General features: G+C 39.6%; 1 protein-coding gene across 1 annotated transcript in view; it reads right to left on the minus strand.

Moving 5' to 3' along the window:
* Window positions 1–468: 468 nt before the first annotated feature.
* The window catches only part of LRRFIP1 (leucine rich repeat (in FLII) interacting protein 1), a 72,950-nt gene continuing 55,191 nt past the window's right edge, over window positions 469–18,227 (minus strand). Inside the window, exons 18-26 of the mRNA XM_009706069.1 lie at window positions 17,813–17,905; window positions 17,238–17,330; window positions 15,954–16,046; window positions 15,345–15,486; window positions 4,930–4,976; window positions 3,868–3,985; window positions 3,356–3,435; window positions 2,587–2,691; window positions 469–1,154 (exon numbers count right to left, since the gene is read on the minus strand). Coding sequence (XP_009704371.1) covers window positions 1,044–1,154; window positions 2,587–2,691; window positions 3,356–3,435; window positions 3,868–3,985; window positions 4,930–4,976; window positions 15,345–15,486; window positions 15,954–16,046; window positions 17,238–17,330; window positions 17,813–17,905 — 882 coding nt within the window. The 3' untranslated portion in view covers window positions 469–1,043. The remainder of the gene's footprint in view (window positions 1,155–2,586; window positions 2,692–3,355; window positions 3,436–3,867; window positions 3,986–4,929; window positions 4,977–15,344; window positions 15,487–15,953; window positions 16,047–17,237; window positions 17,331–17,812; window positions 17,906–18,227) is intronic.

An 18,227-nucleotide genomic window follows, 5' to 3' on the forward strand; every position in this document is an offset into this window, starting at 1 on the left:
CTGTATTTGTAGAAAAACCATAGGCAGCAATATTTTCTAAAGTGCTTCTTTACTTAGCAGTTACTTTTTTAAAAATTGGACTTGTATTTTGTAGCGGCGTAGTTTCCTACTAGTTCATGGACAAGCAGATAGTTTCTGATGTAAAAAACCCATTACATGTTTTTTTTTAAGCAAACGACGCTTGCTTTGACAAATGCACCAAAGTGAACGATCTAAGTGCAAAACGCACCATTTCTTAGAACACGGCCTTATGCTGGTTTATTAATGCAACTTTACATCCTTTAAAAGTAGTTTACTTCAAGAGCAGGGATTAAATAATACAAATAAAAGTTGAAAATTCAATGAAGCTATTGCCTATTTACCCTGAAATAAAATAGTCTTATGATTCCACTGGTGCAAAAATCCCTCCAAACACCTTTGTTTTATTGGCAAAGTCATTTAAGGTCACTTTTGCTTCCAAGACCATCATCTTCCACGGTTTCCACTGAAGGAGTTTTGCTTAGTAATGGCTTGTGGTTCCACAGTGATTTATAAATGAAAAACCTACTATGAATAACTCTACCATAGTCACTAAATTACAGATACTGTCATGAGAAAGTCCAAAACTTACAGTGTTTGTTGTTTGTTTGTTTTTTTTTTAATTTTCAGCAAGACACAAAACTCCGGTCCAGTTAAAGTGTTTTCTTTGAATGCCATTTTAAATGGCAATAAATGGTTGCTGTGCCTTCTGGATGGAGAAATTAATGTGATGCCCGATGTGCTTCTTACATGGTAGACGGATATTGTATTTCAAATGTACCCAAAGAACGGTGTAGAAGGGCTCCCGCCGGCACAGCCATTTGGATCAGCTACTCCTATGTATATAGTGCAGTAGGTTTGAATCTGCGTAGAGAGAACCACAGCTGGGTGGCACGTAGCAAACGTTGGGGTTGTCTGTTCTCGGAAGGCATGACACAAAGCATCCCAGACAGCAAGAGACAGAAGCATCTGCAACGTTGTTCTGATTCTGTCAAGTAGTAGTAATTTCCATGGAAAGGTGACGGTTATTGCTGAGAAAGTAAAGCACTCCGGTTGGCTTTCATCTTCTCCAAGCGTTTTACTAGATGACCATTGCTGACTTCAAGCTCTTCAGTTTTATCCAGTGCTGAACGAAGCTGAAGGAAGGAAGGAAGCAGGAAAAAAAAAAAACAAACACCCGTAAGTTTCACAGTGTTTTCCCTTTCCAAAGAAAAAGCAAGGTCTGTCATTACCAACCCTAACTGACCATATTGCTGGAATTTCCTTACAAGAAAAAGCAGTTGAAAATTCCTAATAGCAGAGTTAAAAGTGAACGTTGTGTAACTGCTTTGAAGGCCACACACAGAGATGCTTTCTAAGCGCAGTGCCAAGAACCCAAAGTATTAACAGAATGTTGAACAAATGGCTCAGAGTTTGCCTCAACTTCAGAGGCACGGGCACTCAGAGATATCTGTTGGGTGACATACGCCTGTCTCGCTGCCTGGCTTTTATGCTTCTGTTTCCCAGAACCACAGGCACAGCCGTGACTTTGGTGCCGTAGTTTTCTATAAAACCCACCACAGGATGAGGGTAGGGAGAGAGAGGTGGACTGCATAGAGCAATATTTATAGGCAGCAGACCAGGAGGAGTATTTAGAAAAACCAGAGCCACGCTAGAAAAAAAAACAAAACAAAACCACCCCAAAATCAGGACGCAGGTGTGAAAGAAGCTGACAAACGTATTTCAGCTGGTTGTAGCAGCTACTTGGAGAGAACATGTAGTTTGGCAAGACAAATGAGGTCAAAATTACAGACAGATTGAAGATGCAGTGTTTTAAGAGAGAAATATGGACAGTCTGTGGAAGGATGCGCTACAGCAAACAGGCGTGAATAGATTGACAGAGCAAGAAAAACACGCTCAGTAAGAACGATTTGCATCCATTTAGCACTCAAGTTTAGGCTCTGAATTGTGACAGTTTAGACCCTCATTCCTGGTAGGCTGTGGTACTGTGCTTAAATAATGAAGTGCCCAAATTAACCTTACAGCAGGATTTCCAGCTTTCTATTGTCGTAATTTTCAAATGACATGTCCTAAAAAGACCAGTGATTTGCATTTACAAACCCAGAATTTGTAACACCCAAAGTAATGAGCCTTCAGGTACCACAAAGGACACAAGGACAATAAAGTAGAAATAGCAATTCTTCATGTCGAACCACGGGAACGTTCACAGCTGCGAAGCAGCACGCAAACCTGAGCGTTTGAAGGCTGCTTCTAGATCCAAGTTGTACAAGCAAAACTTCAGTTTGCTCCATTGAACCAGCTCGGGTACAAAGCAAGGCATTACAAGTCAGTTTAGGAAGGAATGGTGAAATGGCAGTGGGAACTCACAGTTGTGTCTGTTAAAACAGTTTGAGAGCTGAAAGTTTGGTTACACATTTAGAACAAAGAACTAAAGCAATTAAAAAAGTAGACGTTTATTCTTTGCCAAGAAGGGTAGTTCCTCCTCTAAAATGCACTGACAGACAGGTTTCCCCCCACACAGTGCAGGCTGACTGCTAGCCTACGACGACAGTTTGCATTTAGAGTTACCTCTCTCTGTAGTTTGCGTTTCTCTGCTTTCAGTTCATCTTCTACTCTTTCAGCGTTTTCAGCAGCAGTTTTGTATCGGGCTACCTGACCTTCCAATCGTATTACCTATGGTGAAGGGAAAATTTTGAATTAAAAGCTGTACCAAGAAGTTACTCTGAAGCTTTACTCTTCCACTAGTCGCTAAGCAATAACCAGAGAGATGCTCACTTTTCTTTAATTAAATAAAGGCATATGTTGAGGGAAAAAAAAAAAATACCAAGGAAGCCTGGTCATGGTAACTTACTCCAGACCTTTTATACAGATCCATATTTAATATACTTCCAGCAACAACAAATACAGTCCATTGACTAAATTTATCTTAGCAAGAGTATCGCTGACATACTCTGGACAAGAGCAAACAGTCAAAATTGAATAGTCTTGTATAAAATCCACATATACCACATCATCTGCCAGGAGTCATTTAAAAATGGTCAACAGCTAGGCATAAGAAAGTATTCTGAAGAGTTCTGTAAGTGCTTTCAATATACCTTTGTCTTTGAACGTTTTTCCTTCAGTAAAGGTGAATAAGATATTCACTCTTACCCATACATAAATGAAAGCATTTTACTCTTTATGACTTCAGTGCAGTAACCCTGATGCTCCAACACTCCTGTTGCTTATTTTAAGGGAAAAACCACAATAATCATGATTTCATTTACCATGTAATAAAATACACTTTCTCTTTGCATTGTCACCATGCCTAAACAAACAGAACAAGCCAACAACTTACATTCTGCTCCAATGCTGTTATCTCCTGCTCAGACTTTGCTAGCTTAAATTTGAGATCACTGATCTGTCTGTTGGCATCTCCTAAAAGAATTACAGATTTATCAGAGATGTCAGAACAAGGGTTAACAGTGTCTAACAAGTCTGTCATAAAGTTCCCTTCCTACAGGAACCTACATGGGGCAGTGGTTGAGTAGCAAGTGCTCTCTGTCAAAAAAGTGCCCAGCAGATAGGCGCTATTCCCAGTCCTGCCCAATTCCCTTCTGACCACTCGGAAAGAATTCACTAGGAACTCATCCCAGCTCTCCTGGGGAACATAAGGGAGATTTCCAATTGCAGTCTTGCTCAAACAAAGGATAATCATTTCCTCACCTCTAGTAGAGGTGCCCTCCCAGTTTGAAGCTCCCTTAGAACTGAAGGCTCATTTTTACTTAGAGCCATGTGGTTATCGTACAGATACATTTTCTCACTCACATGCAGAACACAAAGTTCTCTTAAAATCAAAATGCAGCTCACTTTGGAGGTCAATCATGTGCATATCTGTCCCATTTTCCAGAACTTCATCTTCTGACTGTGCATTTTCCATCTTGCCATTCTTTTGCTTTTCTTCCAGTTGTCCCTTTAATTTTTTAACCTGAAGGACACAAAATAATGAGTTATTAAAATCAGTAAGGGAAGATTGTGGCTCAGTACTCAAATTCACTCAAGTATTATAAAACAAATTATATTTCTTTTAAACCTAAACTCCAAAAAATCTTCTGTTACAAAATAATTCCCTAGAAAGTTTTCTAGCAAATGACTCATCATATTTTAAGTATCACTGCTTATGCATAAATTCAGGACCAACCATAACAAGTGGAGGAAGATTGTTTTATTAGAAAAGCCATAAGTGTTCTCTAGGCACACTCACATAAAACATTCTTAAAAACCCCAAACTGTGTTTGGTTGTGTGTGAAGTCTCAAGGCCAAGGATATAGTCCATAAATGAAAGCACAGAGCATCCTGCAGAGAAACAGATCAGCTAAAGTTTTTTGAATAAGCTTTATATCCGCTATGGAATATCATGGTACCAGCAATAATTACTTTAATTGCTGTTTACCCATCTACTGTAATTCCTCCAGCATTTCTTTCCAAATGGCCCATTACCCATAGATCCAGCAATCAGGAAGGCTTACTCTTGGGAGATAAAATTTGCTTTCACAATTTCTGGATCGTATTTGTTTTTCCCTTGGGCTTCGCCAATCCAAAGCATGAATTTTTCAGAAACAGTCCTGGAGAAGGAGTTTTAGGTGACTAAGGACACTGCATGTGAATAGTTAGCAACATGGAACAGGCACACTGGGTCGTATTTTTCTTCCCCCGGATCCTGAGTTAACGCGCAGGAGAAACATTTCAAAGGAAGAATAAAGTGGCAAGCAACACAGTAAGTCCTCTGCAAGAGCGACCCTGCACACGTTCTGAAAGGCAATGGCATTACTGTTCTATACCTTATGTTAGGGCTATTTTGATTTTCTTAACCTATACTGTTCTTATCATAGATTTAGTAAACACACAGCATTTCAGTTTTCTTGTGATTACCTGGTCTAGTAAGGATTCTCGTTCATCAATCAGTTTTTTCAGCCTGTCTGAAAGAGAAAACTGAAAGTTTAGTGTTGATTTGATGAGCCGCACATTTCAGGGTGCATCTGATATAAGACCGAACCGTTAAGGTTAGTGAAACTAATGATGAGGGTAGTTATGCACGTACCACAGCAAATGAGGCCACAGACAGGGCTGGGAAGGGGCTGCAGCCAGGGGAGGTTATGTCATTCTCACAGAACATGCTTGTCACGGCAGTAGCAGCACCCAGCTGCATGCAAAGAGGCTAATCTTCTACGTTAGGTTAGCATGCAAGAACTCTAGGGTCAAACACAACTGCAACACAAAATCTCACAAATCTTTACAGTTTAACATAATGAAAATACTGTAAATGCCTACAATCATAGCTAAGCACATTCTCAGCACTTTAACTCTTCGCTTTTACTAAACAGCATGGCAATGACATTTTGCGTTATCTCTAGTATTACGACCAGAAAAACGTTTGCCCATTAAATTATTTTTGTTTCAAACGCATCAGTCTGGTAAAACATTCTTTTTCCTTTAATCCTTCACAGTCAATTTTCCTGGTCAAACATCAAGCAGGTGACAGGCAATCTGGACCAACTGTTGTGCTACACTTGAACTTGAAGCGCTACAGATCAGCACATGGAGATGTGTGGCATTCATTAATAAGTGCACGCTACAGAATGAAACAACTGGAAAAAAGATCTAGAAAGTAACCAACCAAGTCACTTAGGTTTTTTTTTCTTCCCTATTAAGAGCTGGAAAATGAGAAAGCATTTTAGCAGGTACTCACAAATTTTCTTATCACTAAAATTACTTTACCTCATTAATTAAGAACCTTAGTTTGTTTGGGTACACCTCAACAGAAGTACACTGGAACATAGCATTCAAATATACTTCTTAGAAGAGGATATATTGACCTCAGACAGGTCTTACTCCACGAGTTTGATGTGTATATTTATTGCAGGTTTATTTAGCTTGCCTCCCTTGCCAGCAAGCAGTCACCTGTGCAGAACTCAGGGTGTTCAGAGCTCAACTCCACATCTACGGTCTGGCCTGTTAATTAAACGGTTAAAATCCAAAGGTCACTCAAGAAGAAGGTCTTTTTTGTAAACTTAAGGAAAGCAATTGACAAATTACAGATAAAAGGCTGGTGGGCTTTTACCAGGTAAATTCTGTTGATAGACTTAAGTATTTTTGAAAAGCTTTAAAAATACCAGTCCTCATTTGTTGTTAAATCCTGAGGAGGCCAAAGTCTTGTGGTCCCCCCTTTTTTCTCATTCACACACACAGTAAAGAGAATAGAGAGTCCGTATGGAATCAAATGGGGAAAACAGAAGTTTTCAAATGCAAGTCCCTCTATATGGCAAACATGTACAGTCCATTAGCTAGTAATAATGTGGTATGTCATTCCCCTCCTGGGTATACAAGTTCCCATATACCAGCAGTCATTCTAGAGCACAAAATAAAACCTTTACCTTGGCTTCTGATGCAATACCCAAATACAGATCTTAAAGTGCCATCTCACTTCTGCAGTTCTGTGCATTCATTTTGAACCTCGTCAAGTCCTATCCTTTTTATTTTTAGCCATTTGTAACACACCCAACATTGTTACACCTGAGCATTGATACGGAAAAACAAAATAAACAAAACCAAACAAACCAACCACATTTTTGTAAACTATCAAGACTAACAGAAGTTTACAAGTATAAACCCCTTCAAAATAATAAAACAATTTCACATAGCTATATGAGAAAGAAAGGAAGCTTAAGAGAGAAATTCTGTAAAAGATGAAAGATAAGGAAGAAAAATAACGGTCAATGAAGAAAGCGAGGACAGCAAACAGTAAAAGAAAGATCAGAGATATTCAGACTTGGAGATAGGGCTGGGAGTCACAGGTCGGCAGAGATCAAGAAATTAAGTTCTAAGGATTGGAAAGAGAACAAGGACTGATGCAGAAGGAAACCTCAAGGCCTCTACAAAATTAGCCCAAACTTATTGACTCCAAGGGGCCAAATAATCCACCTTGATCCTGAAAATAACTTTCATTAGCACAACCCCTGCTGTGGGGTGAAATATGCCGGCCTGAAGAAAGGACACCTCCTCCAGTTTCCAATAAGGGAGCATATGGGCTGCCCCCAACCCCTTTCCCTGCAAAATGGATGTTAACATTTTGGGATGAACCTTCAAATCCAACGTCACCATCAGTTTTCTCTTCCCTCATTACGGACATCTGCACACCCGCCTGGGACAGATGACATGCCAGCAGTAGGATTTACAAGACCACAGAAAAAATAGTTTGCTAAAATTGCCATTCATGTAGAAAAGTTTTCTGCATGTATAGATGGAGGTCTCTTAGGTTTCACTTATCTTAAAACTCCACACTAACACAGAAAACTTACTTTAGCTTTAATAGATATTTCTGCAAAGTCACCTTCATTTTGTATTTAGGAGGCATTTTTCCAACAAATCAAGGATCTGAGGACCTTGAGAAGCGGTGAGCTGAAAAGAGCAATCTAGTGAATCAGGACACGAAGCACCTAATTAAAATTCTCATCTGTAACAGTCATTATCCTTATTTCACATACAAAGATACTAAAATGAATAATTAGAGTGTGACATTCATCTCACTTAAACTTGGGTAACATGATTCCCAGGCTACTCACTGCACCAATTCCTGGCTTCCGTACGCAAAGGAGCTTCACAGAGGGCTGGTGGGAGGAGCTGGGCCCTAGGAAGGTCTGGGAGAGAGCAGGACACAAGAGGGTGGTGCTGGTGGTGGTTACCAGTGTCATCTGCTATTGTACAGGCCCGTTTGTACGTCAAACAACTCTTCTCATTGGTATTGCAGTTGACTCAAGGTATCGCTAACCAGAGTGGTGCTTCACTAGCACAGTTGACACAAAATCCCCTCCTCAACCGCAGATCCTTGATATTTTCCTACTTGGAGGGGAGCATGGGGTGGGAAGCAGTTGGTTTTAACCTGAACGATTTCCATGATGTGTTGACGTGTGGTCCAGCAAGTAATTAATCCTGAGGCAAATGAAAGAGGTAAACTGTACTTGGAGGGTGGGAAGACATCCCATGAAATCACACCAGCAGCCCCAAGCAGCTATTGAGAAGAGCCTACAAGAATCCAACTGTCAGATCAATAGCAGGTTGGATAATACTCCTTCTCCAGATCTGTCCATTTATTTTGGAAAATGAGAAAACAACAACAAATACTGAGAAATGCCTTCCTCTCTTTCTCAGAAGGGGATACTGCTGGGGACAGGCTGTTGGGACAGTGAATAAGCAGAGGATTTAGAAGACACCAGCTTGCAATACTGATTTTGAGGGGGACAGGAAGACTGTTATTTTCTGTAATAAAGGAAATATTGACCAAAGCCTTTCACTACTACCTGCTGAATAAGGAAAAGAAAAGAAAAAAAAGGCTCTTCAGCTTTCCTTTCGAAAGCATTTCAGGCTAGCTCTGAATTTGTAGCAATGCAAGAACATGGGCTACAGGCTACATGTGCCACTAGGTATTGAACAGAAAACCCAGTGAGCATTTGGAGCTATGGAGCTATTCTGAAAGAGAAAAGTCTTACACACTGAGCGTGGCGTTCACTGCAGTACACATCAACAGACTGTCCTTGCTTAAAACAAAACGGGTAACATAACAGCAAATATGAATCTTGATTTTAGTTCATCTCATCATTTCTTGGTTTCATGTTAGACTGTGAAAAGACTGATTTTGATATTTTGCTGTCTTTGAAAGTGAAAACCAGTGAAGAAAGGGACAAGCTAGATCTTCTCTTGTATTTGTCAGATACCACAGGGAAAATACCAAAAACTGTCTTCAATTGCGTAACTTTACAAAAGATGCGTTTTCTAGGTCAAAACCAGTGAAGAAAGGGACAAGTTAGATCTTCTCTTGTATTTGTCAGACACCACAGGGAAAATGCCAAAAACTGTTTTCAATTGTGTAACTTTACAAAAGATGCGTTTTCTAGGTAATTCCTCCTGAGACACTGTCTCCTCTCCCTCTCTAATGGCACGCATTTCACTCAATGCTAGCTGGCATATAATATTTAAATTATTAACTTTTGAATATAACATCTAGCAGTTCCCTTTACCTTCAAGACCTCCCGCTCTCCCTCGATGTGCATATACTCAAGCAAAAACCAAAGAGGTAAAGAAAACCATGACCTCCTCCACAGTACTTGCCCAATTCCAGAAGCCGAGGACCAGCTGCCAGCAGAGGTGCCAAGCAGCTAACGTTCCAAGGATGGATTTCCAGTACATCACCTATTCTGCATCGCCTGTCCGTGTTCTTGCTCCTACCCTAGTTCCACTGAGAGTCGACCAGTTACTGTGGGATAAAAGCTGGTACATGGATGGTTAAGACTAGAGTTGTTTCTCCTTTTGTGATTTGGCTTTAAAAAGGACCTCTCTTACAGATGCTTTGTTTCCTGAAGTGGAAAAACTAGTTAAAATCAGCTCACCATTAATTGCCTCAACCATCCAGAAGCATTTACATTAGAAACAAACGTGTATGAAAAATACAGGAAACGCTGGCATGTGCCTATTTTAACTCAGAGTTGCTTATAGATCCATCCACAAGTATAAGTGAAGCCTGGCAAGCATGTTTCATTATCTATTTAAGTGTTTTTAATGTTTAAATATATTTAAAATACTTTCAACGTTAAACCATATATTACCATGGCGAGTATAGCAGAGACAAATCTTTAAATAAACACTGCTACAGAGTAAGAAGAGATGCTTTTAAGATCTATGACTTTTTAGATTAGTATTTAGCGTAAACCCTTAAGAAGAACAACTGCTAATACTTACAGAAAGTATACCGGAACTGTTCTAAGTTGGAGAGAAGCCATATGAAAAGACTTACAGGTTTCCAGCCCTGTTACAGGTTTACAGTTACGGGTGCCATCATATATTAAAGGTCCTCAAACACCGAGGCTGTCCATTCCTAGTAAGATAGCTCTTCTAGCTATGTAGCACAACACAATGAATTTAACAAAGCTGCAGAAAAATGTTTTTGAAATTACATAGATTTTAATAAATATTTATGCAGGTTTATAAACAGTGCTCTGGACAGGCAATTTAAAGTATAAAATATGTTTATTTCAATTATATACAGCTCAGTACATTTTGATATACATCTTGAAATTTGGCAGTCTGTTTGTACTCCATCAACTTTGTAACATCAACACAAATACAGCCTTCCACAGCCCGCCCACCCCAACTCCTCAGCTTGCATTCCCTTGGGACGTTCATTGCTTAAGACAACTTTACATGAATTTTTAAGCATGCAAAACATGTTCTTCCTCCCAAGCACTAGCAAAGAAGCAGGAAGAAACATAGCAATGGAGTCAAAGTTTCTAATTTATGCCAACAATTCAAAGCAATCCAGCTTTTCAAAAAGGCACGGGGGTTAGTATACAGAACAATAATCGTCTTTGGTCTGATATCCAACAAGAATTAAGACATCCAAAGTTATCTTCCTTCCAGAAAGGAAGAGGTAAGAATTTTTCAGAGATAAAAACCCTCTTTCAGAATCATAGTTTGCAAAAAATATAATGCAGTAAGGAAATGCAATTTTAAACAAAAATCTTCTTGGAAAAATAGGTATTTTACATATTCATAGCTAGAAGGTACTTAATGGCAAACCTAAGCACACATTGCAGTGTGTATTGACACTTTCTTCGGAAAAAAAAAAAAAAAAACCAACAACACATGAGACACGGTATAAAAGGCCTATTGTGGTGCAATGTGCCTAGATGAAGTAAACATGTATATATTTATTCCTTTCAGCAAACTAAGACCTGAATGTTGCACTTTCTTCAAACTGTATACCGTTCTTCCAAAGTGTTTAGACTAACCCAATTCACAGTGATCTAACTATATTTTGGAATACGACCATATTAGAAATAAAGTGGAATGAGAGGATCTTTTTTTCCATAGTAAAAAGAAAAAAGAAAAAATAATTGGTTCCTAGGCTTTAATCATTCAGAAAGAATTTTCAGCATCAGATCAGTGTTGCTGATCTACTGAGTTCCTTCATGAAGTGTTAACGTACTTACTGTAGTTCTAGTGCACGTAAGTACATATAAGTATGCGCGTAAGTTCACATAGATCCAACGCACTTAAGTACATTCAAGACATCTATCATCTAGGCTAGAAAAAAAAGACTTTCCTATAGAAATTCCTCAGTAGCAGTTATCCACACTAAAAGTACTTTACTTAAAAGAGAGTCTGAATAGTCAATTTGTGAAGCTTGCTCTTTTGGTGATAAGCTTTAAACCTGAGACACAACAAAATCAAACCCACTCCTGACTTCTTGTGGCTAGGTACGTCAGTGAATAACTTAGTGCTTGCATCATTACCGCTTACATAACGTTGTTTTATGATGAGAATTACCTATAAAGAAAAAACTTTAAGAGTATTCCTAAGGTCTGAAGTATTGTGCAAAGTGCATGCTTCTGTATTGGGACTGATCAAATGGCATGTAACTCCTGTAGTCTTGAGATTCTGAAATTATGATATTGTACAGTCATCTCTGGATTTACCCTTGCCTCTTCTACCACCCTGCAAATCCTCCTTGCTTTCATCCCTGTTACTGCCAGCACTTTCCAAATCCTGTTCCGAAACATTTTCATCTGGTATTTTTTCCACTGTATTAGAATCCGATGTTTTGATTTCATCTTCCATCACATCAGTCGTCACATCAGTTTTCTGTGAGGTTTCTCCTTGCAAGCACTCCGTTTCTTCAGGCTCAGCTCCTTTTTCATGCTGCAAGCTGTCATCTTCAGTCAAGGCATCTTCAGTTTCTGTTTTGTCTGTTCTTTCTACGGTTTCCTCTGTTTGGGCAGTTTTTCCGACAGCATCATTTGCTCCATCATCCTCTCTTTTTTGTGTATCAGCTTTCTCTCCATCACATTTTTCATCAGTTTCTAGAAGCTGTTTTGACTCTTCATCAAAATCAAATGCATCACCATCATCTTCCAGGCTTTCCTCTGCTTGACCCTCCAATTTAACTTGTTTGCTAATGTTTTCATCCCGCTCAGTTTTCTGTGCCAGGGAATTATTTGCACCTTCCTCAGAAGCAAATCCACCACCATGGTGGTCTGCAAGCTCTGCCTCTTGCTCATTTTCTTTCAGTGTTTCTTTATCAACTTTGTTTTCAGTAGTTACACTAGCATCTACATTTGACTCCTCTTTAGATTCACCTTCCTCTTCTTCAACTACATTCTGTGCTTCACCTTCTGAAGGAATATTTGTCTCTCCCACTGTATCACCTGTTGCTTCCTCACTACACTGAACTGGCTGAACTTCTACCTTTGGCTTTAAATCTTCTACCCATTCTGTCCTACTTTCCTTTCCTTCCCCAGACTCATCCCCTGTTTCCAATTCTGACTCCTTAATTTCATCATCTAAAAGACTGGGGTCTAAACTGGTTTCCTGCGTCGTCACCTCTTTCACAACGTCTGCGTCTGGCTCTGCCTGCTCCAGCACACTTGCTTTTACCTCAGCAATACAGCCTACAGCCTCCACAGATGCCTTATCTTGCTCCTCTCTTTCTGCAGAATCTGAACACATCTCCAACCCTTCTATTAATACTTCCTTCTGTCCATCCTTCTCAGCCGTAGCATTTTCAAGTTCAGTTTTATCTTGCATATTTTGTTCCTCTGATGATGCTGAAGGACTGTCCTCTGCAGAAACCGTTTGGATGCATGCCTGATCTCCTCCACCTTCCTTTTCACTTGTATCTGCTGGGACACCGCTTTCACATGACTCCGTCCCCTCCAAACCCACCGACTCCATTTCCCTCGTCTCACCCTGAACTGCATTCCCAACCTCATTTGTTTCTTCATCTCTACCACCTCCTGTTTCATCAATTCTTCCATCAGCGCAATATTTGCTTTCAACAAGCTTTTCCTCCAAGATGTTTGTAACCTTGTTTTCAGCACTTTCTTCGGAGTGCTGGAGCCCCTCAGCGTGACTCTCCACACTTACCTCCTCACTAAGCGAGCCTGCTACTGTAACCTCTGGTAGCCCTGCCTGGTTAGAAGAAACCAGCTCACAGCTCTCACTTGTAAGGTCGGCTTCTTGATCTGATTCATTATCACTCAGGGCATGGCTAGTTTTCAGATCTTCTTGCTCTTCCTGTTTGAGTGCAGCTTTTTCCAGTTCATGCTCTGTACCTAAGTCACTGGGCATTTCCTGAGGAGTTTCAAAAATCTGATGACCTTGCAGAGAGCTCACCTCCGAGTTCTGATTTGTCCTTGCACTTAAGTCCTGGTGTTCAGCCTCCATACTAAGAGGCTGTTGGACTGCTGTGCCTGCGGACTCTCTCACCTTTCTCAAATCATCTGCGTCACTATCACCATTTGAAGAAGCGCTCCCTGATACATGTTCTGTAAGGCTTTGAATTTGTTCTGTAAACCTACTATCTGGTAACATCACTGTTGACAGGGCATCACGTTCTTCAACCATTTTTTCTGCCTTTGCATTTTCATCAGCACGCAATGTCTGTACTTCCTGCTCCTCAGACTCCTCTTTGTGTTCCTCATGCTCAGTATTCTGCAAGATTTCTCTTTTCCCCACATCCTCCAAAATCTCATTTTTCATGTCCACTTCATTGGTTTTGCCTAAAAGACCATTGAGAAAGTTGAAGGGACCACACCATAGCACTTACCTCCCCATTTAAAACCCGAAAGAGAATGAATCAAAGAATAGGTTAATAGAAGATCAGCTTTTGCCAATTACGTGAGGCAAAGCAGCGATTGAATTAGTAAGGGTCTGGGGTTTTTGATCAGTGAAATTCACCACCACCCTCTCAAAGCAAGAAGTCTCCGGTGCTGGCTTGTGTTTTTGTAAAGTAAAAGATTTATGCTCTTGGCTGTGTGAATGACAGCTTTTGTAGATGAGAACAACTGTTTCAAGCAGTGCCATTTAACAGTAATACTTGCAGATGTAACACTAACAGTAAAGATTATTTTTCCTCTCAGCAATATTCTCTACAACTTTAACCCTGACACCACTCTACGCATGCAGGAGTGCGTGTCTGATGCCATTATAATGAAGTAACAAAGGACTAGTTCAGTAATATTTTGCTCCGAAGTACCATAAACAGCTATCATCAGTGTATATAACAAACACTGAATGTAAAATCTGATTGGCAAGCAAGTGGTTCAGCTCTTTAGCATTACCAAGAGAGATCAAAGCTCAGGTACTTAGTGCCCCTTACAGCCACTTCATCCACCCAAAGGGATGGGGACTTCTGTGGGGTTTTTTGAGTTTTCTGGTAACAGTTTTCCTTCACCTTATATTTAGAAGGAACAGGTATTAAAACAGCAGCATTTGTGGTTTCAGCAGTTAGCTTTTGGGTCTATGTTGTACCTATTTCCAAAAAAAAAAAAACAACAACAACAACAAAAAAACCAAAACAAAACCAAAAAAAAAAAACAAACCAAAAAACCCATACAAACCAAAATAAGGAGAGACAGAAAACGTATTCCATTTAAAAATATACCCTTACCTTGGTTTTGGTGTTCCATATTGTTTCCACACAAAAACTGAGTGAGGAAAAAGCAGCCAACAGCTCAAAGCAAGATAACTTGCACTTGCAACAGTTGGCTGCCTGTTGCTATTTATTACTATGTTCATTTAGAACAACAACAAAAAAATCCTAAAGAAAGAGTATTATCTCCTTTCCTCAGAGCTAGTATAATAGCTCTGAGAGGCCATTCGTCACAACTGCATAAGAAGAATAATTTTGCCAACCAGATTTCTCCTTCCTAACACTATCTACCTCAGTTATATTCTTTGACTTTAACAGTGTTAAGGTAACAAGTAAAAATATTGAAGTGTTAATATTGACTGCTCAATAGCACAGGATACTAAGAACAAAGAATTCATACATTACTGTGTTTTAACAGTGCCCAGCATCGTTATTCAGCAGACACAGTTGTCAGGTATATAAATGAACCAACATAAAAGTTCTTTGTAGGAAACTAAACCACTTCTTTTCCTGATTCTTTAAGATATGTGCTGAAAAATATTGAACAACAGTAGGATTACTCTGGGACAATTTTCAAATTCAGGGTTTAAATAGTAATCTGAATGATTGCTACTTATCTGTAATGTAATATTTGTATTCTCGTCCTTTGTCGCCTTGAATGGGAAATGAAGTCTGCCTTTGCAGGAAACTGTACAACATACTTGAAGTGATAATAAATATTAAGCAGAAAAATGCACAGGAAGTGATTCGACAAGTAGCATGCTGCGTGACGTGTTAATTGTCCCACTAACAAATGCCCAAACTCCAAGCAAAGATGAATGAATGGACAGACAGAAAGATATGTAAGGATATATACAGCACTTACCTAGTGTCCCATCCCCTCCTGTCTTTAATGCCTGAGTTGTGCCCAGCACAGTTTTGGAAGAATCCAAGTGTCCCTCGTTATCAAGAATGTCTGATGTCTCCCCGTTGGTGGCTACGTCAGAGTCTGGGATTATTCCATGTTTCTGTGGAGAAGCAAAAGCAATGTTTTAGAGCCTGTCACTTAAAAAGGGGATGATTGTTCAAGTGTTCTTGTCCTTGATATTCTGAATAAACAATTGCTTCAATCGTTCCATTAAACATGGCTGGAAGTCAGAAAAGAGTACAGAATATTACAGTTCTCAGTTTAGCCATTATGACAGAAAGCATGTGATTCGAGCTCTTTTTCTTTTTTAAATAAATCTGCTGCATAAGATGTTCTTCAGAGAAGCGCCTCGTACAAAAGCAACTACTTAATACTACAGTCTATACTAAGAGCTCACAGTCAATATTAGGGGGAAGGACTTTATATAGAAAATTCCTGAAATGGCAACTTCTAAGCAACATGAAAATAGAGTTCTTGCTACTGAGCTAGATTCAAATTCTCTGCAAAAATGTACAGGAGGAAAAGGTCAGCAGTTGAATATAAGTTTCTTTTATTCCTCTTGCATACCTTCAGTTGCTCCTTCAGCACAAGCACTTCATCTCTAAGGTCATCCCGCTCACTCCTTATGGAATCAAAGAAATCTTTCTGCCTCTCTAATGCCTGAGTTCCCAACACAGACAGAGGGCGAAGAGATGTGAAGAAAGGAAGGGAGACAAGTAAAGACCATGAAAAGCAAGTGTAAACAAGAATGAGTAGATTTAAGGTATTCAGAGATAGATGGAAGCGGCATGTATGGAAAAGGTAAAGTTTACAGAGTAAAGGACCAAGTTTACATACACACAGATAAACTTCAAATCCAAGAAATGCACAGCTTATTCAATAACCGGGAATTCCTATTAAAGACATTCAGAGCCCAATCCTTCATTAGGGATCCTTCATATGAGGATCCACCTTTCATTCCTATCTGCAAGACAACTTAATTTATATCCGTATTACTTCAACATGCACATTGAAGACACAGTGCCATTCCCATGTGTTAACAGAACAGCATGAAAGCAGGCCCAGCAGATTTTAAGAGTCTTTTTATTCCATGGGTTACCATCATGGGTGCAGTATATTTCAATTAAGTTGAAAGCTGCCATTAAGTCATCTTTAGACTGGGATGTACCATGTGCAAATGCGTATTTTGCTACTGAACCCCCCAACATTTCTAGGCAAGTTCAAATAGAACAGTAAAAAAAATGAGGCAATTTTGAGTTTCAAGCTGCTACAAGTTATTGGATGTTGCAAGCACAGGCAAGTTGCCAGACTTCTTTCTCCTATATTCAGAAAGTCTTTCAGTGCTCATTGTTAGAAAAGAAAGCCATGCTTTTCTGTAAGAGTGGGTTTCCATGTGGCTTTGATGGGGACGGGGGTGGGAAGGGATGAGAAGCCAGGGAGAGTTAGAGACTTTCATCCCAATAGCCCATAAATAGCTCTATTACTTCTTGATCACACTCCAGTTTCTGCACACTCTGCAGATTAAATCTGAATAAGCGAAAATTCAGTGCTGATGGAACCGCATTATAAATAGCACTTCCTTTCTCAATATGGCAAATACAAATGGTGCACCACAGCAAATAAATTACCCTAGGTTTTGAAATCAAGACCAGCTGCTAAATTTTTCTTGGATTTTACGATACTGGCCAAAGACAAAATTTGCTATTTGCTAGTTCACGGGTAGTATAGTAAGACAGCCACACCAAGCAAAGTCACTAAGGAGGATTTTATCCATGAGGTTTTTGCAAAAGCAGGATCAGCTGGAGAACAACGGTGCCGCTCTGAACACATTTCAGCAGTTGACAGTCCTACCCCTATTTTTTTGTCTTTCCACTCTATTGTCTCCTGAAGATCAGAAATTTCCCTGACATAGCTCTGCTGTTTCTGTTGCAGCTGTTGAATTTCCTGAGAGACAGGAGCAAAACAAGAAGACAGAAAGCAGGTAACAGGTTAACAAAGAAGGCCAAGATTGCAGTGATGCCAAAGAATGAAAAAAGTCAGGTGCTAAAGTAAGAGAGTATCTACATGAAGAGTTTCACAGTTTCTGACATCTCAGCTAAACCTATGCTCCTAAAGACAATCTTACTAATCAGGAGATGACTTTAAGTTAGACAGTTCCATGACTTTCTTCTGCATCTCCACAACAGCTGTCCAAAACACAGCTTATTTCGTATCATGGACGAGGCAAAAAAGAAGTCCAACTTCAGATAATACTTATGAAGGTAGTATTCCCATTAGTCAGCTCTGAACCTGTTTGGCCTGAAACACTAGTATTTCTTCAGGTGAGAAACTCGAGTAGGGAATAAAATTCTCCATGCCTCACCTTCTACACTCCTACTGCTAACTGGAAACATACCAATCAAAGAAGCCATTAAAAAGTTACTTACTGCAAGCATTTCTTCTCTTTGCTTCAAAGCCTCTTTCATTTCCATGAACTGAAACTGCAATATGCTATGAGCATGCTTCTCCCTCTCAAATTCCTATGAATAATGAAATATTAATGAGATTTTTATTGATCAGAAAATGCATCCCATGAAAAAAAGGGGAAAATAAGCCCAAACACAAAGAAAATGCTCACTGCAATGCAATTCCTGAATATTCCTCTAATCACAATCCCACAAGAGCAAAATTTTTATCTTATTTGTCCTTTTTCCAAGAAACTATTGTTCCATCAAATATAGAAGTGACAGACACCATTTAGCCAGTTTCATAAGTCCAGCACCAGGCTGGCAGTGAATAGCTTTTACGCTCAAGTCCTACAGACTTCCCAGATGAATGGATAGGTATTTAACCCACTCTTTC

Source organism: Cariama cristata, unplaced genomic scaffold (assembly GCF_000690535.1).
Source record: "Cariama cristata isolate BGI_N322 unplaced genomic scaffold, ASM69053v1 scaffold9688, whole genome shotgun sequence".
Lineage (NCBI taxonomy): Eukaryota > Metazoa > Chordata > Aves > Cariamiformes > Cariamidae > Cariama > Cariama cristata.